The 23,562-nt window shown below is 42.5% G+C and overlaps 1 protein-coding gene across 1 annotated transcript in view; it reads right to left on the reverse strand.

Annotated features, from left to right (window-relative positions):
* LOC133658213 (mediator of RNA polymerase II transcription subunit 13-like) overlaps positions 1–21,888 on the reverse strand; it is a 35,182-nt gene extending 13,294 nt beyond the window's left edge. The window contains exons 1-22 of the mRNA XM_062059980.1: positions 21,010–21,888; positions 18,916–19,150; positions 18,110–18,278; positions 14,660–14,805; positions 14,372–14,569; positions 14,102–14,296; positions 13,879–14,035; positions 13,699–13,806; positions 11,651–12,370; positions 11,350–11,566; positions 10,351–10,381; positions 10,144–10,265; positions 9,937–10,027; positions 9,658–9,854; positions 6,971–7,152; positions 5,106–5,995; positions 4,853–5,020; positions 4,557–4,780; positions 4,267–4,462; positions 3,846–4,188; positions 3,497–3,713; positions 16–207 (exon numbers count right to left, since the gene is read on the reverse strand). Coding sequence (XP_061915964.1) covers positions 16–207; positions 3,497–3,713; positions 3,846–4,188; positions 4,267–4,462; positions 4,557–4,780; positions 4,853–5,020; positions 5,106–5,995; positions 6,971–7,152; positions 9,658–9,854; positions 9,937–10,027; positions 10,144–10,265; positions 10,351–10,381; positions 11,350–11,566; positions 11,651–12,370; positions 13,699–13,806; positions 13,879–14,035; positions 14,102–14,296; positions 14,372–14,569; positions 14,660–14,805; positions 18,110–18,278; positions 18,916–19,150; positions 21,010–21,075 — 5,064 coding nt within the window. The 5' untranslated portion in view covers positions 21,076–21,888. The remainder of the gene's footprint in view (positions 1–15; positions 208–3,496; positions 3,714–3,845; positions 4,189–4,266; positions 4,463–4,556; positions 4,781–4,852; positions 5,021–5,105; positions 5,996–6,970; positions 7,153–9,657; positions 9,855–9,936; positions 10,028–10,143; positions 10,266–10,350; positions 10,382–11,349; positions 11,567–11,650; positions 12,371–13,698; positions 13,807–13,878; positions 14,036–14,101; positions 14,297–14,371; positions 14,570–14,659; positions 14,806–18,109; positions 18,279–18,915; positions 19,151–21,009) is intronic.
* Between the last annotated feature and the right edge of the window lie 1,674 nt (positions 21,889–23,562).

A 23,562-nucleotide genomic window follows, 5' to 3' on the forward strand; every position in this document is an offset into this window, starting at 1 on the left:
CTTTCAGGACGCTACCTCTGGGTTCTTCAGCGCCATGTCTATGGCGAGGCCGGGCCCGAAGCCCGTCAAAGCCTTAAAGTTGGTGGAGTTGGCCAGGGGCCGCCGACACTGCGTGAAAACGGAGAAGGCTAGCGACTTGAGGTGCTGGGTGTAGAGGTAACGCTCGCCACTGTGCACCGGCTGCAGGAGATACTGGCACGGAACGATCTGACATGAAGACAAAGGCACGTTAGACAAACTTGTTGTAAATTCCAAATTTGATTCAAGGGTAAAATCAAAAACTGGTTGTGAATACTACTTCCTGTATAAACAAAACAGATAACCTTTACAGTGTCGTATTGCTTCACTAAACACTATTTTGCTAAACATCCAAAACAGAATACTTAAATAGGCTGCACAGTTTTGGCTGGAAAAAAAACATTTTTTTTGCTCTGAAAACTCAAATTTTTGATTACGTTTTTTTTGGTAAAAACGACAAAAGATATACATACAGTACAGGCCAAAAGTTTGGACACACCTTCTCATTCAATGTGTTTTCTTTATTTTCATGACTATGACATTGTAGATTGTCACTGAAGGCATCGATGAGCTTCAACAGGTAGTCACCTGAAATGGTTTTCACTTCGCAGGTGTGCTTGAAGCTCATCGAGAGAATGCCAAGAGTGTGCAAAGCAGTAATCAGAGCAAAGGGGGGCTATTTTTAAGAAACTAGAATATAAAACATGTTTTCAGTTATTTCACCTTTTTTTGTTAAAGTACATAACTCAACATGTGTTTATTCATAGTTTTGATGTCTTCAGTGAAAATCTACAATGTAAATAGTCATGAAAATAAAGAAAACACATTGAAATGAGAAGGTGTGTCCAAACTTTTGGCCTGTACTGTATCAATCAATCAATCACGAGTGTCTCAAAGGGCTGCACAAGCCACAATGACGTTCGGCTCAGATCCCACATCAGGGAAAGAAAAAACTCCACCCAATGGGATAACAATGAGAAACCTTGGAGAGGACCGCAGATGTGGGGACCCCCCCTGGGAGACCGGTGCAATGGACGTCGAGTGGATCTAGCATAATATTGTGAGAGTCTAGTCCATAGTGGATCTAACATAATAGTGAGAGTCCAGTCCATAGTCCAGTCCATAGTGGATCTAACATAATAGTGACAGTCCAGTCCATAGTGGGACCAGCAGGAGACCATCCCGAGTGGAGACAGGTCAGCAGCGCAGAGATGTCCCCAACCAATGCACAGACACAGTATATCCTAAGACAAATCTTGGTGTCTTTTTTCCATTATCTGTATCAACATTTCAGCTTTTTGTCATTACATTATGCTTTTTTTACTAAATTTTTTGGTTTATTTTGCAATTTTTACAATGCTACGGGTCCATACATAAGTTGTGTTGCACAAATAGCCACGGGCCAGACTTTGAACACCACTGGTTGACACATTTCACCAGAAGGGCAAAGTGTTGCCAAACGACAAAAAGAGTGTCACTGAGCCGTTGTGTCTTCAAGTTCTTGGCACTTACAGTAGTTATGAAGATTGGGTTTCTTCTGGCGTTTTTTTGTGTGTAAATAAACTACAATAGCGGTCAAGCAGGACTGGAAATAGACGACAGCGGCAAAGATGCGAGTGAGTATCCTGCAGAGTTGTAAATAAAAAGTTCCTGTGTTGCTGAAAGCTTCTGTTTGTCAAATATTCTGCACGTACCCACTCTCTGCTCACAGGGCGAATACTTCCCCTCTTGTGACTGATTGTATTTGATTACTGAATAAACGCCCGACCCAAGACACACTCCTCTTTTTCACTTTTAATGCATACCTCATCTGGCTAAATTTAGCAGCAAAGTTGCAAAATTGGCACCACACAACCCTTCTGCTGCGTCTTATACCGAAGTTCCACTGGATGTACGACCGCGGATCAGCATACGCGTGCCTGTGGACACTTTCCGTTCGTATTGAAGTCAATGTGTCAGTTTCCATCACTCGCAGGAACGTCACCAACATGCCGTTGCCGTTCCGCATTCCAGCGCTAAATACAAGCAACAAATCCGTTCAATTTAGCTAAAATCTGCTAGTGTTGCACATTAAGTTATGCACAAAAACAAAAATAATCCAGTTTACTTTCAAAATTAAATACTCTGTGTCCAAAATGGATCATATTTTACACTTTGAAAGGTCCTAATGGGCGGTGACGACATTAAGTAATTTTTTCAGACATAATTTCAACTTGTTGACACAAATGGATGAGGACATGCTGATTCTGGAGGTCCAAAGTTAAAGAATAATGTACAGGCATATCCCGGGTAGCTAAATGGGGATATGTGTCAAACATCAGCTGATTCAGGGACCGGGAAAGCAAAGAACTGGTTGTGTGAAATGCTCGCTAGGGATGATGTTACTATTGTATTGTTGCTTGCTGCACAAAACCACAAAATGTGGTCTATCAAGGCAGTACCGAGTTAATTTGCTTCTGCTTCTCCGGAAGGACAGAATAAGCGTTTTGTGGTTTGCTTTATTACCACTTCCCTTATCACGTGATTATGCGCGGATTCGAGAGATCTCGTAAAAGTCTGCGCTATTTTGCTGCCTGACGGCACCGCGACGGGACGGCGGTGGAGATTACCAGACGGCATAGGCCGGCGCCATCCGCGCAGTGAAGCAGTCATTGCAAATCTGGAGTTACAATCTGGCAAAGCAGGTGCATGACTTGTGTTGTGAAGCAGATTTACGATGCAATTGCCACAGTTTTATTCCATTTGTTGATGAGCGAGGGCGAACCGGGAAGCGGCAAATCCACATTTGTGAGTTTAATTGTGGCCATAAAAAACAAAATACATGGGAATAACCGACGTTTGTGTGTGGGTGGGGGGAGTGCCATAATTCTATGCAGACTGCAGAGATCAGGATGGAGAAGCCTTTTTTTTAGTCATATTTAAATAATCGGACTACGATTTAAAATCAATTAATCGTGCAGTACTACTCTTATAACGTTTGACAGCATTGTATGGTTAAGTAATACTGGTAATTAATAAAATAGGTTAAAAAGTCAAATGAGATATTTTGGAATTTTCATGGGAATACAGGAGAAAATGTTTTTTTATGCTTCATCACGAAGAGAAACAATATATTGTTTGTTAAATATTGTATCATATGTATGATATTGTGATATATAATCGGTGGTTACTTCACTATTATGGTTATAATAATATAGAGAGTTTCACTGCCTAATAATAGCGGTGTCATACTACATTCATGCATCTTCCTCCAGTGTTGACACCATTAGCACTAATATCTTTGCCATGTTGATGCAACTTTGTGTATCACTTTGCAACTAAACTGGCCTGCTAATGAGTCCCTTGCTCATTCTCATCTCCCCTGCGCGGCTAAAATGCTCTCCAGTGGCTTGGCGGGACGAATGCATCAAACTGAATGAATTCTCCCCCAAACTCTACAGCTTTAATTAGAAAAGTGAAATCTGGCGGGATAGCGAACCTGCACGGAGACAGCGTTTCTGATGCGAGGGGGAAGGAACTGGAGCATCTCCATGTAGCAGCGCAGGAGGCCCAGCGTGTAGGCGCTGGAGTGGACTTGGCGGTCGTCTTCCGTGTAGCTGAAGGGGTCGACGATATACACCACGATGGCGGGTGGGTAAGAAACGCCGTGGGACTCTCCATCGGTTGGCTTGCCTACTTTGTCTCTGTCCATCGTGCTGTGGAAACATGGCAGACGTTCAATGAGCAACCTTACAAAAATAATATTTCCGTGTGCAGTGATTATAACGGTACAGCAGAAAGGAAATCTCTGATTAAAGCCAATACACACTTTTAGAGTGATGACTCACCTCTCTGGTGCCTCATTCGAGCTTGACACAGCAGCACCGTTTTCTGACCCGGGGCCCTGCTGGGTAGACTGGGGCCCGTTATGTGACGTACTGCCCTGCAATCCAGCAGCCCCAAACTGGGGGTAGGAGCCCGGCTTGGCTGACACCATCCCTCCCATGGCCTGGGAGCCTGAGGAGGAAGATGGCGGGGCGCTGACCTGAGGGGGCGGGGCAGTGCCGGTTGCGTTGGTGCTCGGGTGTCCTGAGGAGATGCTGGAAGAGGTGGAGCTCTGAGATGACGCCACTGGAGGGTTGCGCTGGGTGAGTAGTGAGCTGTCCAAAGGCTGTTCTGACAGGTAGGGGGCTTGGGTGGGAGACATTTGGACATGATTGAGCTTAAGTCTTCAGCAAAGATGATATCATTCAAGTATGAGTTAACTACCTAGATCATAGCGGCACACTTGAGCAAAGAGCTTGAGTTTATTAAAGGCCTCGTTGTTTGCGTCTCTGGCGGCCATCTTTAGAAACCATTCGCTTAGGGGCTGCTCGGTCATGCTCCTGCCCTCTGTGCTGCCCACCTTCAGGATGCCCTCCGGGTGAGTTTTGCAGATGGGCCTGTGCTGCCCGAGCTGGCATGCCTGTCAGAAGGAAATTAACGGAGTGAATCATTTTCTTCTGAGTAGTAAACTTTCCCCGTGGGCAAGTCTGCACATGAATGGGTGACGTACGCACCTCATACATAGCACTCAAGTCTTTGAAAAAAGTTCTGGCCCGGCACAGGAGCGTTTCACTTTCTGGGCAAATGACGACGAAGCCAACATCCCTCTGCGAACCGAAGGGTTCCAAGAGCAGCTTTTCCCAGTACGGCAAGCCAAAGGGGGACAGTACCACAAAATCGTACTCATAGCCCACCAAAAATGTAGGAATGGGCAGAGGCTCAGGTGACTCGTCTGTACCTGTGGAGAGGAAGACTGGTGGTGTTGCTCCTGCAGCAAGGTACCTTGAAAACTAGTGTGCTCCCCACGTACCGTAAGACCCCCGCCCTGCCATCTTGTGGAACTGCTGCCAGGTGAGGGGTCCCTGCACCCCCCAGGAGCGCACGCTTCTCTTCTTCTGAATGGCATCCTGCAAGACAGGCTGGAGGGACAACAACACCCGCAGGACATCCTGAGAGAACAGCTTGTTCATGTCTGCTGCTGCAGGAGGACAAACAAAATAGGAAACATTTTTACCTTATCAAGTTAAAAAGCAGAATGCCGCTAGAATGAAATTGAAGCTTACATTTGCATTTGGGCCACTGGTGAAGACAGGTGCTTTTCACTAGTGTTTCATCCACTTTGCCTCCAGACATGTTGTCCATGAACTGCCTGCCGTGCTCCAGCGCCATGTAGCAGTCGTTATAACAGTCCCTCTCCTCCACCCTCAGGAAGGCGCTGGGGGCACAGCTCATTTTGGGGTACTCCACACCTGCCATAGGGGCAAAAGGGTTGGTACACTGGTCCTGCAGCAGTAGAATGAGTTCATCTGGGGGCTTCTCCTTCAAGTTGCCGGACTTGTGTTTAGCAGCCGCTCGCAGCTCTTCAAAGCTGCGCTCCGTGTCCCTGCTGGAATCCGAGCCCCGGCCAACCACTTCCAGCTCGTCTTCCAAGAAGAGACCGGCGGATTGGCCGAAGCGACGGTTGGCGACGGCGCTGAAGCCACAAGTGCAGGGATATTGCGCTTCGCCGTTATCCTTTAGGTACACACCGACGTCCGCTCCTCGGATGTTCATGTTGCAGACACACACGCAACAGCTGTCGAAGTTGCAGTCCTTGAAGAGGTTCATGACCGACTCAGAGAGGATGAGCGTGACGTAGAGACTATGGGCCTCCGGGATGGAGGGGACGGTGGCCGGCTCCACGGAGCTCAGTGGTCGACAGGTGGAGGATGTGGATGCGGGGGAGTAAAGGTCAGCATTGTCATACTTCAGTGAGCCCTGGACACTGGACGGGCCACGGGGTGTCCGGGGTGTGCGTGGAGTGCGAGGCGTGGGAACAGAGAAACGGGGCGTGGCCGGGGAAGGGAGGATGCCCGTGCCGCTGTTGCTGGGAGGGGCACTGCTGGACATGAAGGGTGTGTGGGTCTGCGGGGTGTGGGTCTGGATGTCCTCTGGTTCCACACTTGGGATGTTACTTGCACAAAAAAGAAAGAAATACGGTTAGATGTTACAACTTGTGGTTAACAGTAGTGCTGCAGCTATCAATTAAATTAGTAGTCTATCAATTTGTTGACCCGGTAATCAGATAAAACACTTTGTAGCCTATTTAAGGGAAAATAACAAAAAAAATATAAGGTTTCTGCTTGCCATAACCCTGATTTTTTTTTAAATAAATGCACATTAGAAACATAAACATTTTATTTTTACCATGCGTGCAAAATAAAATAAAAAACAAAAAAAACTCAGCTGTTCGCCACCACACAGATCATGGCACCCACACACCATTGTTTTCATGTACGCTCTATTGCAACGGTATTTACAGTTCTGGGCATTCTACGTAGTTCGGATTTGATACATTTTCATTAATTACACTCAAACAATCGAAGCAACAGAATATAAAACAAAGCTTTTTTGTAATCGAATTAATCAATGTAATGAAATAATTGTTGCAGCCATTGTAAACAGCCAGTGGCAGTTTCAGATATGGGCCACGGGTAATTGCCCAGAACAACATTCTCTAGGTGGCGCTGCAGGGGTGAGGGGGGTAAAAGTTCATTTGTGCTTAGTGCCTGGTGCCCCTTACATACAGCCCACCAGTGGATAAAATCAAACCAATGACGACGAAAGATTATAATCATAAGTCAATATCTCTGTCAATATAAACAGGAAGGTGAGACAGTAAGTGTGCGACAAGTTTCTGCAATTGAAACATTGCGCAGCAGAATCTTGCCCAGGGTGCCAATGGAAGCTAAACCACCACAGATGAAAAACTTGCATACAAATCATGAACACAATCTCTACTAAGATGCTGGTTGAACTCCCGTTGTTCAGAACCGTCTATTCTTGACCATACAATTGTTATTCATATTTACTCAAATATTTCCCCCAAAAGTCAGGATGTTTCCCGGTCAGGGGTTAAACAAGTTGATTATCATTCTGCACTTCTTACCCGTCTTTGTTCACCACTGGTGGCATCAGCTCCATTTTGGTCCAGTTGCGCATGAACGCACACTTGTGCTCTGGCAGTTTGATAGGCAACAGACACTGGCTAGGCAACGTCTTCAGCGGGGCGTACATGGAACAGCCGATGAACGGCTGACTCGTTTCCGGCTTGTACACAAAAGAAAAGTCCTATGGAAAAGATGACATTGTTCAGCAATTGAAAACAAATATACTGCAGCTCCCCAGTGTCAACAGCACCCGTGCAGTCCCACACCTCGACACTAGAACTGCCATGATTGACTGTAGACAAGACACAATAATGGCTGCATGTTGATAGTGTAGAGCAGTGATTCTCAAACTGTGGTAAGTGTACTAGTGGTGCCCGGGCTACATCTATTGGCACGTCAAAGAATCACGAGCTAAAAGTACAGTGTTTTATTTTCCTGTATTCAGTGTTACTCAGCGGTCCCCAACCACCGGTCAGGGGTCCGATACCGGTCCGTGACACATTTGCTACCGGGCCGCACAGAAACATTAATTAGGAGCTTGCTGCAATGCAAGAAGCCCATATTATTATTCCTCATATTCAACTTTTATTATTATAGTTCCTCACGTTTCTCTTACGATTAATACGAGACGAACCGGTCAACGAACCCCCACATATATTATAATGTTGGAAAGTTTCACTCGCGCCTAGAGGGGTACTAATTTGGCAAAATTTCATGTTACCATGGTGACGCTATTCACGAATAATTTTTAAAAAGGGCCAATTGAATGGGTACATACCCTTTTCACGGACGATTGCTCTGAGACAAACGGCAAAAAGACAAGATTACCTCTTCTTGTAGCTTAGCCATGATTTCACGTAGCTCGGTGCTTAACGTCTCATTTTGTTCACACACTTGTCAACTTTCGACACAAGCTAACTGACAGCATGCTATAACGTTAACTTACTTGCATGCTAACATAAGCATGATATTTTTTTAGCTAAATTTCCTTCCGTTTACCCCAGAGCATTGGTTCTTTACCTGGGTTTGATCGAATCCTAGGGGTTCGGTGAGTCGGGCTCAGGGGTTCGGCGGAGGTCAAGACACACCCAACTCATCGTGTAGATAAAAACTTCTCCCTATCGGCGTATTACGGATACGGCAACAACAGAAGTCAGACTGATTTGCAGGTGTGTAATTTGTTGTGAGTTTATGCACTGTGTTGGTTTTGTTGTTTGAACAAGGTGATGTTCATGCACGGTTCATTTTGTGCACCAGTAAAAAAAACATGGTAACACTTTAGTATGGGGAACATATTCACCATTCATTATTTGCTTATTAACATGCAAATTAGTAACATATTGGATCTTAACTAGTCATTATTAAGTACTTATTAATGCCTTATTATAGCCTTATTATAACCCTAACCCTTTAACCCTGACCCTAACCAAATAACTCTAAATGAAGTCTTTGTTACTTAGAATATGTTCCCCTTCCCTCTCCTGAAGGAATCAATAAAGTACTATCTATATATCTATCCTAATAACTCTATATTAAGTCTGTTACTTAGAATATGTTCCCCATACTAAAGTGTTACCAAAAACATATAACTTTGTCTTGAATTTGAAAAAAACAAACATTTTATTTTTCACTAAAGAAGGGTTCGGTGAATGCGCATATGAAACTGGTGGGGTTCGGTACCTCAAACAAGGTTAAGAACCACTGCCCCAGAGTCAAATAACTTGGGACGTGACACTTGTTAACTGTTAGCATGCTAGCAAGCTAATATTAGCATGCTAGCAAGCTAATATTAGTGTGCTAACTTTTGTTTTGCTGTTTTTTCACTTTCTCTACTTCCGCAGCCATACACCTTACAGCCGTGTTACTTGATATGTGAGACATGCTAACTGTTAGCATGCCATCGTTAGCACACATGTTAAGTGTTACATTTTAATGTAAGCATGCTAATGTTTTAGGCTAGCTCTATAGCTCATTTTGTACAGTTACACCTAAAACTCACGGATTCGGACACTCGGCACCATCTTCAAAGTACGGCAGCTTCTGACGACCCCCGGCCAGAAGTCCAGGGCACAGATAGCAGTCCCATCAAAATTACCGCGGGAATTTTCTAGTTAATTTATAAACTACTGCATTTTCCCTGACTTAACTTTCGTCTGTCCCACTAAACACACCAATAAGCTTGTTAATAGATGTATATTACAATTCCTTTATATTACAACTTCAGCGTTAGAGTGAGTTGATTTTTCATGCTCATTTATTTGCTGTTTTTATCCGCCACACGTGGAAAGCCGGTCCGTGAAAATAATGTATACATTAAACTGGTCCCTGGCGGAAAAAAGGTTGGGGAACCCTGGTGTTACTTATTTAAAGTAACACCAGGGTTCCACACAGTTGCCAAATATATTAGTTAAAATAAAACAAGAAAACTTCTGCATCGTTTTAATGAATACTTAGGCCTAATACGCTACTGTATTTTATTGTTGGTCATTATGGTGGTACTAGGAGAGCAAAGCTTTTTTTGGGGTGGTACTTGATGAAAAAAAGTTCAAAAACTACTGGTGTCGAGCTTCTAAAGCAGTATAGATTTACTGACTACTCTATGGTATATCTAAGTATAAATTTCGATATAATACGTTAATAATTAATCATTGTCTACTTGTTTACAGTTTAGCCAGGTGTGCCGTACCTTTACTTCAGATGGCTTCGGGCTGCAGAAACCCTCCTCCACCTCCATCTTAAAGTGGTTGTTAAGCTGGCTGCCATCCAACAGGGTGAGGCCCGTTCCCGCTTCCAGGCTGTCTTTGCTGCCCGAGTTCATGGGGGAATATCCCTGCTGCTCCATAGAGGGCGGGGTGGGAAACATCTTGTGCAGGTCTGCCGTGCCTGAAGAAGGAAGGAAGAGAGATTGTTTCTCTTGAGAAAACACATTCGCAACTCAAAACAATCTGATGACTGGCATTCTTACTTATACAAGACAAGGGGTCCAAAGAGGTTGGTTTTGTTTCTTTAGAGACAAACTTGTCGTCTACCCCCACTCCAGCTCTTTTGGTTCCGGGCTGTACATGTAAGAAACACAATGTATTCACACACACACACACAAAAAAAACCCATAAAATAAACATTTGTCAACCAAGATGAGCCTGTTCTCATTAGAGAAAAAATGAGCACTTACCGCCAACTCATCTTCATCTGAATTAAAGATTTTATCTAAATCGCTGTAGGACACGGCCAAGTCGTTCTCATGGATGAGGCTGGTCGATGCTGACGGCTTACTGCCTGATGGACCTTGACCTTCTGCACCACACCAGAAAAAGCATGGTAAGTAAACGCTACAGACTTTTAAAGAAAAATCTGTTCAAAGAACATTTTAAGTCCTCACCATCAGCTGAATTCCCTGATCCATCATCCAACTGTTTGTAGGAGTAAAAGCAGAATTTATTTATAAATACAGTTATTTCTACTGCTTGTGCAATGTACATTATTTGAACTGTTTGGTAAAGTCGATTAAAACAAAATATTTAAGTCTAAATACACAGTAGGGATGTAACGATATGACAATTTCATATCACAATTATCATGACCAAAATAATCACGGTTATCATCATCATTATTATTGTTGAAGGTGTGCAAAAAATGCTTATACACTGAAATCTTTAGACCAAGTTTTTTTTTTAAATAACCAAATTAATACACAGTGTTAAAAAACCCACTATTTTGCATGTTTTGAGTGTCTTATGCTTCACTGATAATGTTTTAGTCTTAGTATTTTAATGGCTAAGCTTTTATTGTTTTAAATATTGGATAGTACTGTAGCACTTTAGGATTTGTTTCAATAAAAAGTGCCTAACAAATAAAATATATTATTATTATTAATCATTTTTCATCATACAGCTTGCTTGTAGGTTAAATGTGCACAATTAAATAGCTTAGTTGGTCAAACAATGTGTTTACATAAGTTCAGATTGGGGTATGGGATTTCATAACGGGGAAAGACATTAAAGTATCTTGTTTTCATGTTAGCATTTAAGCTGGCAATCAATCAATCACGGCTTTTCAATTATTTTAATTCAATACGTTATTACGAATCATTGCAAGTTTTAACGCGGTTATCATTGACATTGTTAATCGTTACATCCCTAATGCACAGCCATTGTGCAACATATTTTCTATAATTTAAATAATTTGAATATATGACAACCATTTCACTATCACATAAAAACAGGCAAGCAGACTGATGTGCAGAATTGCAATGTACAGGTATGCCCACTTGTTAGGTAAACTCTACTACAATTTAAAATATTTTATCCAAACCTCAAGCGTATTTCAAGCCCCTGTGAAAACCTAGGTTTTATGATATGGGACAGATTACGTCACCCACTTTATGTTTCTTGCTCCCGTCCCTCTCAGCTCCTGGCTTGTCCCTCTTCTCTGTAAAACTGAACTCTTCGTCCCCCTCGACAAAAGCGTAAGGGTCTTGCTCCTCGCCGTGATCTCCGTCCGCAGTGGCGCAGGAGAGGTAAGTGTTCCTCCGCTGTGCGTACGTCTTCACCAGTTCCTGGGACACTTTGAGCGGCTGCAATGAGTCCGACATCAACCTGAGGAGGCGAGGGCAGAAATATAAGATTCGGCAGAGCACTTTAAAATGACTCCAGATGAATATGGATTCTAAAATGACTTACTCAGTAACAGACACAACACTTTCAGCTCCTCCTCCGCCCCCAGGGTCGTCTCGTACTTTATCTACAGGTAGCTGAGGTGTGTAAAAGTGGGCGGCCTTCTTTCTCGGCAGGTTAAAATACTTCCAGGGGTTGTGGCCGGAGTCTTCATTGGGGTTAATGGCTGAACCAAGAAAGACGGAGGGCTCTGTGGTTTCGTTAAAAGGCGGGGGAAAGGGCAAAGGCATGGGCATGTTTTCCGGCGGGGGATCCACAGATGAGTTTTTCTGAGGCAGCAGACAAGGCTCCACTGAAGGAGGGTAGAACGGTTGGTGAATGGGCGTGGAGGAGTTTTTCATACAAACTGGGGTAAGTTCGCCTTCGACGTGGTCGCATGGATGCGGGCTAAGCGGCGGTGGAGGCGGAGAACCCACGAGGTCCGCGGGGGTCCCGTGGGTGTGCAGCGTGGGCACTTTGGAGGGTGCCGTCGTGTCCACGTGGTGCAGGCTCGGGTAGGAGCCCTCCTCCTGCGCTCGCAGACAAAGCCTCTGGGTCTGAGGCTCCAAGGTCTGCTCGTCGCTCACGGAGTTGCGATGGTGAAAAGGCGTCTGCGGCCTTTTCTGCTGCTTCTCGCCTTTCTCCAGCTTCTCGGCCAGCTTGTGCTTTGGGGCCGCCGGGGTGGGGTGGCCTGATGAAGGCGGATGTCCTGAGGTGTTGCTCAGTCGCTGTTTCTGAGTCTTATGTCTAAGTGAGGGGGAAAAACAACAATACTTACAATCTAGTCAACATTAAATTGAGAATAACAAACAATGTTGGGAACACATGATTACACTCTTTAATAAAATCACAAATCATAAAACTTACGGATCTGGTGAAAATTACAACTGTACTATTTAAAGCAAGAAATAATCACCACATATACAAAACTGTTGAGAGATAGAGGGAAAATATAATTTGATGGGTGAATTGCAATTAAAGCAGCCTTGTGTTAATTATGACTCTTGAATGTTTGTGCATATCAGTTTGTGGGGTGACTCAATTGAGTCAATAAGATGAGGAAATCAAACAAAGCAAGAGCATTATTGAAATTAAAAATGAATTTAAACTATTTTGTCAATAGTTACAACAAATATGATGAAACATAAAATATCTTAAGGGTGTAATGTATTTATACAAGCTACACTTGATTAAATGGGTGGATTTATTATTTGCAAGTCTATGTGAATTAAAAATAATATGTATTAGTATACTTTATACTGTCAAGTATCAGGTGATTATATATTGATGATTAAGGAAAAAAATGGACAATATAAATGTTTGCTTCTTCCTGCTCCTTTTTGGATACACTGTTTATTTTTTAAATGTATTTTAATATCACTGTTAAGTTGTTTTTTTTTGCAGATGAAGATATTGTATTGGAAAGGATCACTCGTTTGAATTGTTTAGATGGTTTGTTTTGTTCGAAATGAAATTGGTAGAATGAAATAAAAAAATGTTGATTGTGTTCCCTCTTATGGTGGCAAGGCATGTTTATTTATTCATCTGCGGATTGTCCCAGGCATTTTATTATTTTTTAACTTTAACTGGATAAACACATTTTTAAAAATTCTAAGCAATATTGTAATTTTTTCCCAAACAAACAATACAACACTTCAGATTTCAAACAACAGCTTTACAGAAGACTGTCATCCATCCATCCATTTTCTACCGCTTATTCCCTTCGGGGTCATGGGGGGTGCTGGAGCCTATCTCAGCTACAATCGGGCGGAAGGCGGGGTACACCCTGGACAAGTTGCCACCTCATCGCAGGGCCAACACAGATAGACAGACAACATTCACACTCACATTCACACACTAGGGCCAATTTAGTGTTGCCAATCAACCTATCCTCAGGTGCATGTTTTGGATAGTGTGGATAAATACAGCCACCTAGTGGTTATTTTTTGTCTTCTCAAAGGTAAAACTGTTCCATGTTATTTGTTCCAGTAGACATTACCTCCAGTAATTTAGGCAGTGTCTATTAGAGTGGCGGCCATCTGAGAAAATATTGTCGTGACAATATTTTAACATACCTTGAGCAATTGCAATGCGGCCTGTGGACAGGCTCCACAAAATCCCAGAGCCCTGATTTTTCTAACTCTTCCTCACAGGTCCCGTTGGTCAGGGTTGTAAACTTCCTCCTATGATGAAGAGAATGTCGATATTTAACAAGCAGTTTTCATTTCAGACGGAGAGGAAATGCTTTCACATACTTGTTCCCTGTGCGGTTTATGTTATACTCCTGCCAAACGGACTCCACCATCTGGCTGGCCAGCCTGCGAGGGATTTTCCCCCCATGAAGAGTGTTATTGGAGCAGTAGCCATCGGACGCAGTGGACAGTTTATGCCACCTCTGTGCTGGCTGATAATCTAAGACAGGAGGCAAAACAAACGTGTTCAAATTGTGAAGTTCCATGTAAATAAAACCAGCTGTACCAGTTTGAGCTTCCTCCGGTGATGTTGGGGGAGTCAGCGTGACAGAGGACATGGCGGGATCTCTGAGAGCGCCATGGCCTGGCTGAGCACCGCACATGCTTCCTAAAGTGTTGGACGAGCCCTGAGGGACCACCGTGGGGAGGTCCAACAGGGGGAGGAGTACCAGGCAGGAAGGATAAACCATCCTCACTCCCGCTGGAAAAGGAACCGTGTCAGACATATGCTAGGAAATCAATACAGTAACTGTACAGACTGTTTGTGATGCCTTACCGACGAGAACCTCAACAGCTGCCAGGGAGTCATCCTCCCAGTCGCTGTCCTCCATCTTTTCCTCCTGGACCTCCTTGCGATTGGGGCTGATGGGATAAAACTGCCTCCATTCTTCAATGAGCTTCTGAGTTGGGTGATCTGACATCTTAAATCCCTGACCCGTAAGGGTCCCATTCAAACCGTACGGGCTCAGAATGACTGGAGCGCAGACAGGGGACAATGTCAACATAAAAAGTTAATAACGTGTACCAAACATGTGTGATTGAAGCAAGCGGACATCTTCTCTACCTTGCAAAGGGCTGGAACTCTGCTGGGCGAGGCTCAGGTGCTCCTCACTGAGGCGCTGCAAAGGCTGGTGTTGTGCAATCTCCACGCTCGTGCATACGTTGCTGTCGCCGTGCACGAAGAATGTGAAAGCGCAGGACAAGTGCTCACTGCAAGTCAGCGACACAAAGTGGCACATTTAATATTGAGCATTCATCTTTCAAAAGCAGGACAATGACACACTGGAATGAGGAGTCAAGTAGCCGTCACATCTCCTGCAGGCCAGGCTTAGTTTAAGTACTTTGGCAGAGTTCATGAACATGAACAAAGATGTAGGTTCATATTCAATGCCTTCCATTTCACCACCTGACAACTGACACGTCTGAGACTTTCCAACAACACACACTCTCAGAGACCTTGTCTTGAATTATAATGTAATGAAAACAAAAAAAGGTTGATTTGATTCTTACTATCCATTGCTGGAAGTAGGCAAAGTGCACGGAAATAATACTTGTTGACATAGTTGCTGTAAAAACCACAATGCACACTCAGCATTCTCCAAAGGCTGACCCTGTTTACTGGCCAGTGAGGGCGAGCGACAACAGGAGGACTCATTTGTATTAGGAGGAACTGACCCAACAGACACTAACATTTACTTTTTGCAGCCAAAAAAACGGCAACAAGGACAGTTTTCAAACAAACCTGGACAGTTTGGTTTGTTTGGATTAGCAGTATCATATACATAATACAATCAGTATTAGCAACTTTGGTTGCTAATACTGCAAAATTTGCAGCAACATTTTGTTCCGTATCTTTCTTCAGTCAGTATTGTTTTGGGCAATCTAACTCACACTCATCTGTACTTTTGTATATACAGTAATGCTTAGTTAAAAAGCATCAGTCACCCAGACAAACAATGGTAATAATTACTAGGGCTGTGATAAGATGCCGAGGCCCTTACACATATCTACCGACCAATATAATTATAAAACAGCAGGTTTTTAATAAAATGCTGTGAAAACACAAGACGCAAAAACTGCCAGATTATGAGTTATGTTCAGCGAGCGGGCCTATTTCCACTCGAAAAACAAGAGTGGAGTCTCTTCTCTAAAACATACCATCTTTGGTTGAGACTTGCCAATGGCTTCTAACAGCAAGCAGCACGACAGAAAAGCTATGTTTTGGACCGCTGTTGACTTTTTCGCTGAGAATTCTTGTCATTAAGCAGCATCTGTTCCAAACTGCGCCTTAGCACTGTGTCATTTTTACAGCAGAAGACTGACAATTAGGAAACTGAATTTAAAAAAAAATTCTAACTGCCTCGCGATAATGTGCCTCCACCACAAACCTCAAACTCTAGTTTTTCTTCTACTATCAAAAATACTATTGCTTATGCAGCAGAATGCCCAAAGAGCCCAGCTGTGTTAAAGCACAAACCTCTGCACAAAACACATTGTCGCACTAAAAGCAACTACTTTTGATCACCCTCTCTTTTAATTATGCTTGGACTGGTTCCAATTGAGTGTGCTCGGGGCGGTGCAGTCAACATGTTTTGGAACCGAGACCAGAAACATATTGAGACAGATGACAAGAAGCCCAGCCTTGGTAACTGCCAGGCCAGTCTCCAGAAGGCGTGTTATCTTGGATTGCACACGGGAGGTCTGAATGACAGTCTTGTAGTGGAGGATGTGACATGTTTGGACAACAGGGTACAAATAAGTACCAGAGACTTAAAGCAAATGAGTTTGACCTCACATGTAACAGCATCAAAAACCACATTTTACTTGTCTGATCAAGCCTTCGAGACTATCTTGTACCTCAAAAGCAGAAAGCCACTAACGGGACAACTGCAAGTCTTACTTCTCCGAAACAACGGACTGCAAACTGGACCACGTTTGTATGAAAAAGAATAACAGTGCCTGCTGCAGAATACACATTTCCACACTCTACCATCATCATCAAACCTTAAAGGGGAACTGTACGTTTTCTGGAATTTTGCCTATCATTCACAATCCTTATGTAAGACAAGAACACAATTTTCCCTTTTTTAATGCATTCTAAATAGTCAATAAATGTGATTAAAAAAATCAGGGGAGTCGCTCTATTCTGCCAATAAAGCCCTTCCAAAAACTTCCAAACAATTCCATCAAGGTTTTATAAACATGCTCCGAAGTACATATGTAAAGTAGTAACAGGCACATTTATAATAAGATGAAATATTTACATATTTTGCTCATTTGAAGCATACACGCTTCAAAAGCACATCACAACGTTCGCTTTTTCCTTTGACAACATCACTGATTATTACTCACTGCAGACTTCATGAGAGCCCACAAAAATAATAAAACATCCCTTACTGTGCAATGTCTGCGGTCATTAGGATGCCAAATGATAGAATGTTGTTATAATCCCGTTTCGATGACGAATCACTCAAAATCCATGTGAAGAAAAGGGGGCCAAGTGTCTTTTTGCGTCTTTCTCGCCGTTGAGTCTAAATTGGCTGTCAAAGTGTACCAACTTGTCGGATTACGTCCTCATCCTTTTACTATCAAGGTGAGAGGCATTATTTATGATCTCCACTAAACTTCCACAAGCTCCGAGGCTAGAAAGCAGTTAACCAACTGATTATGTCAAAATAGCCACACAAGCTTGTGATCACAGGGCAATATAAATAGATTGTCTGCGTTAACGCTTATAATAACAATATCACTAAAACTTGGTTAATATTAAAGTCACGAAATGTAAATAGAGTATAGTTGGTGGTTTTTGGATGGTTATTTATTTGATTTTGTGGGCAGAATAGAGGACTTCCCTTTGGCTCCATTGTATGCGGACTTGTATTTACAAGTTAGAATGCATTAAAAAAAAATACATCTGTCGTCTTGTCTTTCATAATGATTGTAAACAATAGACAAAATCCCCCCAAAAAGTGCAGTATCCCTTTAAATAGTACTTCTAGATGCTGCTTCAAATGAGAGTACAACACATTTAATGCCCCTGAAGTCGAACCATTTGGAAATACACCATAAATAAGGGAAATTACGCATATATAGGTGCAACAACTAAACTTTCACAGACAACATGAGGACACTTCAGCAAGCATTTTATAGTTTTTTTCATAAACTATAGTTAACTTCATTTTGCACTTGTGACAGAAAGAACGTTGAGCAAGATGCATGAGACATAACTGCAACACAGCTAATCACCTACTGTTACACTTGTGGGATTGATAAGAATATAGCAAATCTTAAAACAGTTTGACTAAGGTACGAATAACTTTGATTTCTGTTATGTCCAATGCAAACAAAGGTTTTCAGCACCCCTGAACATCTGTGGATCCAAGGTATTCTAAATGGGACCCTGCTGTACTAACAGATCTTGATTTTATGTGCAAAAATAGCAAATGGTGTCATTGGCACAAGGTCCAGCAGAAAAAGAGGGATGCAATACAAAAAAGGTCATGTGTGACGGTACCTTTTGTTGAGGACTTTCTCCTCCTTCTGATAGGGCTTCACAAACCACTTGCCGATACGCACGAAGCCGCGGTTCATGAGGCAGCGCTCCAGGAGGTTGTGGATGGCTTTGAACAGGAGCGTGCGACACTCGTAGGACAAGCCGCTCTCCCACTCGCCGTCCTCCTCGCCTACAGGAAGGCAAGGATGTTAGAAAATACGGTGGTGAGTGTGCAGCCACAGTGTCCCTGCAGGGGTATTGCCCAATTGTTTATATATGTGCCCTAAAGGTTGTTCTTGTCTAATAGTCATGTTGTGGAGCAAGAATCGGAGCATTATTATTTTTGTTAAAGTAAATGCAGGTCTTATTAGATTGTGCATCTATTGATGAAAGGTAAACATTAGCAACTTTGGTGTTAATACTAATCTGGGTACCTGAGCTGACCCCCCCCTAAGAAGGCAGCTCTCACTCATGTGTAATAAGTGTGTATTTTTTTGAACACAAACAAAAAAAACATATCCTGAATAGATTGGGCTGAATTGTTGAAAATCAAATTCCAAAAGCATTTTGAGGAAAGCTGTTACATACCAGCCTGAATCTGTGGTGGCCAAGAGCCAATAGATTCCACAAAGCTTTGGAGGCTGACTCACAAACACATCACAAGTTGTATAATCCAAATTGCCATAAAAGACAAGTGTTTGACGGTGAGATTTTAAATCAAACCCATCCTGCAGTTGTGCGATGGGATATTTAAAGAGTATGCGCTGGGTCATGTACACAAATATAGGCTATGTTATGCAAACAAAAGACCTGCGGCGTGGACTCACTCGAGAGCTCGTTGTGGATGAGCTCGGCGAAACTGGGGTCGTCGCCCCACCAGAAGAGCCAGAGCTCCCTGCGACCCGGCGTAGGGTGCCTCCGCCACACGCTCAGCACGTCTGCCGCCATGCAGCGGCTGAAGCTACACAAGATCGGGTCCTCCTCGGTCACGGGGAAGAGGATGGGCGACGACGTGGGTCCTTGCCCCACGAAACGCCGCCATTTTATCCCGGTCAAATCAGCCTAGATTAAAAATAAAAAAACAAAGAGAGATATTAGCAAAAATATATTTACCAAACGAGTAGTCAGTTTTGTTGAAAAAAAAAAGACACAAAAATGGTTAAAACTGAAGTTTGTTGACATTTTCTATGGGTGTTGCACAATGCAGAAATACATTTTGCTGATAAATGAAGATGTGTACATGTTTGGAAAGTTCTCTGCAACAGCTAGCATATAAACAAGTATTATCCATTAATTAAATAAAGTTGGTAGAGCACAATTAGAACTCTGAATGGCACTACATTACATATGTAGTAAGAATTGGCCTTTCTTGCAATCCATGTCAACGCACTCTTATTGCTTGCAACATACGAGCCATTTTCCTAAGCAACTCTCCACAAGGCAAGTGGGCAACACTTGGCCCCGCGGTGTGTTTCTGCTCCTATTATGGAAGTTGGCTAGACCAGTGTTTTTCAACCACTGTGCCGCGGCACACTCGGGTACTGGCCTGCCGTGGGAGATTATGTAATTTCACCTGATTGGGTTAAAAATATTTTTGGCAAACCAGTACCGTATTTTCCGGATTATAAATCGCTCCGGAGTATAAATCGCACCGGCCGAAAATGCATAATAAAGAAAGAAAAAAACATATATAAATCGCACTAGAGTATAACTCGCATTTTTTGGGGAAATGTATTTGATAAAATCCAACACCAAGAATAGACATTTGAAAGGCAATTTAAAATAAATAAAGAATAGTGAACAACAGGCTGCATAAGTGTACGTTATATGACGCATAAATAACCAACTGAGAACGTGCCTGGTATGTTATCGTAACATATTATGGTAAGAGTCATTCAAATAACTATAACATACAGAACATGCTATACTTTTACCAAACAATCTGTCACTCCTAATCGCTAAATCCGACGAAATGTTCTTCCTCTGTGTCGCTTCTAAACAACTCTGTCAACTCCAAAGGTAGACAATGCGGCGCTTCCTCTTCTATCGATACGTGAATGAGATAAATAATATTATTTGATATTTTACGGTAATGTGTTAATAATTTCACACACAAGTCGCTCCAGAGTATATGTTGCACCCCCGGCCTAACTCTGAAAAAAACTACGATTTATACTCCAAAAAATACGGTAGCCAATTGCTTTGTAGATGTCGGGAACATTGTTTGTCGCGATCACAATATGCAGACGACAGCGGGAGGCAGGGTGCAGGTAAAAAGGTGTCTAATGCTTAAACCAAAAATAAACAAATAGACTAGTGACGCTAAGAAAAGGCATTGAAGCTTAGTGACCATGCAGAACGAAACTAAAACTAAACAGGCTGCAAAGTAAACAAACAGAATGCTGGACGACAGCAAAGACTTTGCAGCGTGTGGAGCAGACGGCGTCCACAAAGTACATCCATACATGACATGACAATTAACAACTAAATAAAAGCACTAAAACACTACACACAGGAAAACACCAAAAAACTCAAAATAAGTCACGGCGTGATGTGACAGGTGGTGACAGTACACCTACTTTGAGACAAGAGCTAAAGTGATGCATGCTTGGTTATGGTTTCAATTCATATCCAACAATTGCGAGAACGACTTTTTTACTGTCAATAACGGCTGCTGAGTTTCATTTTTTTAATGTTTCCTGCCGGCGGTGTGGTTTCAATGAGAAAAAAAAAATGTTCCTCGGCTCAGAATAAGGTTGAAAAACACGATTTTGGAAGTCGGCAGGCCCCGATGCCTTGACGCCAGTCTGCAAAACTGACGTTACAAAGCTCGGCAGCCCTGATTAGCCAAAATGGCTTTTCTGTGGCCTCAGCGGCGGAGCTAACAGTAGCTTAGCTTAGTCAAAAGAGTGGAGTCTTACCAGGCAGAAGAGGTTGGAGTGGCAGTCCTCCAAGCTGGCCCCGTTTGGTACAAAGCACGAACTCATCCTTTTCTCACTTCAAATCCATCGTCGGGGGACGAGAACTGCTCGGGGTTTTTAGCTCCTCACGCCGGAGAGACGCTGGGTTTTTTTTTTGTTTTTTTTAGTTGTTAGCTACCCCGTCGCTCACTTCGCTAGCTGCTAGCGGCTACCCTCCGCTAGTCGGGCAGGCAGACAACTTCCAGCTCGGCGAGCTAAGCCCAACGTTTTATATATAAAAAAAAGCGGCCAGATAGCATCGACTGGAACGAGAGGCATCCGGCGATACGCTTCATCCAAATGTATTGTCCGATCGGGGTCGGCGTGCGGGCTACATTACCGCGTAGGAAATAACACAAGTTAACATGGCCCCGGGGTCGACTGGCGCTTTTAAAGTGATAATCACAGTCCGGTAAAGTAAAAGAAAACTTCACCCCCAAATGCGTAGACCCCCCGGGTGCGCTAGTGCTAATGCTAATAGCCGCTAGCCGATCTGGAACAATTTCAACGCAATGGAACTCTCTCCCCTCCCCCTGGTCGCGCTGCTAGCCCGCTAGCACACAAGCTAACATACCAACGCTAGCCTGCTTACTACATAAAACAATTAGCTACATCGCCCCGCCTCGGCGCCGCTAAAAAACACCATGATGCTTCCGACGCGATTAAAACCACCCGGAGAAAAGGTACGAAAATGCCGAATCGGCGAAGCTACTCATCGGCTTCTCTCCCCCCTTGCTCGGGATCCATGGCTCCAGCAGATTTCCATTATTTCAGCTCATGGATTGAATTCTTTAATGGCGGCCAGGAGGACAAGTCTGCCTCTCGCCTCCTATTGGCCAATTTGTGCTAATGGGGGCGTCATCCGGCTTCAAGTAGCTCCATGACTTCACAGTTTACAAGATGAAAGCCCCCCAGTTGCATCTGTCATACTGTCACTGGTCACTCCTCCGTGATGCATATTACCCGACACGTTACTCCCTGCAACATGGAGATGGATATATTTATCGCATGTTTGTGTTTTTCATGCATTTTTTTTTTGGTGCGCGCCGTTTGCATAGTTGCAAATGTGGAAAATCAATAGAACGGCAGTTCCATTGTGCAGGAATTTATGATGCAGACATGAAGTCACGTGGGGCAAGTTATGGGCGTCAACTTGATAATAGTCATCATTTTATTGAAAACAAAACCAAAAAAGTCGTTTTACAGGAATACATGAAAACAATTATATGCATGCTTACATGAATTTCTACATAATAACATGTATTTGTTTTATATTAAGTACTTAATTACATATATTTTTTATTTAATAAAGCAAAACGCAACAAAAATGCAACAAAAACAGTGAAATATGAAGGCGAAGGGTAAAAAAAAAAATCCACCTACGATCTGATATATCACTAAGCTTTTATTTTGACTCGGGGGCCAAATTTAGAGAGAAGAAAATGTGTCTGGGGGCCGGTATATCTATTTTTAGGAACACTAATACAAAACATCACATATGAAGAGGAAAAACAATAATATGCATGCTTACATGACTTTCTACATAATAGCATGTATTTGTTTTATATTAAGTACTTAATTATATAATTTTTTTTATTTAATAAAGCAAAACGCAACAAAAATGCAACAAAAACAGTGAAATATGAAGGTGAAGGGTAAAAAAAATAAAAAAAATCCACCTACGATCTAATATATCACTAAGCTATTATTTTGACTCGGGGGGCCAAATTTAGAGAGAAGAAAATGTGTCTGGGGGCCGGTATATCTATTTTTAGGAACACTAATACAAAACATCACATATGAAGAGGAAAAACAATAATATGCATGCATTTAAAACATTTTTACTGAATGAGACACCCAGAATGTACATGAAAATTACCGTATACCATATAGATAGACGTATTTTTTCGCATGTTGTGTTTTTGATGCATTTTTTTGCGCACGCGGTTTGCATAGTTGCAAATGTGGAAAATCAATAGAATGGCAGTTCCATTGTGCAGGAATTTATGATGCAGACATGAAGTCACGTGGGGCAAGTTATGGGCGTCAACTTGATAATAGTCATCGTTTTATTGGGCGCTTTATTGAAAACAAAACAAAAAAAGTCGTTTTACAGGAATATATGAAAACAATAATATGCATGCTTACATGACTTTCTACATTATAACATGCATTTGTTTTATATTAAGTACTTAATTATATACCTTTTTTTATTTAATAAAGCGAAACGCAACAAAAATGCAACAAAAACAGTGAAATATGAAGGTGAAAGGTAAAAAAAAATAATCCACCTACGATCTGATATATCACTAAGCTTTTATTTTGACTCGTGGGGCCAAATTTAGAGAGAAAAAAATGTGTCTGGGGGCCGGTATATCTATTTTTAGGAACACTAATACAAAACATCACATATGAAGAGGAAAAACAATAATATGCATTCTTACATGACTTTCTACATAATAACATGTATTTGTTTTATATTAAGTACTTAATTATATAATTTGTTTTATTTAA

The sequence above is a fragment of the Entelurus aequoreus genome, linkage group LG10 (assembly GCF_033978785.1).
Source record: "Entelurus aequoreus isolate RoL-2023_Sb linkage group LG10, RoL_Eaeq_v1.1, whole genome shotgun sequence".
Classification (NCBI taxonomy): domain Eukaryota; kingdom Metazoa; phylum Chordata; class Actinopteri; order Syngnathiformes; family Syngnathidae; genus Entelurus; species Entelurus aequoreus.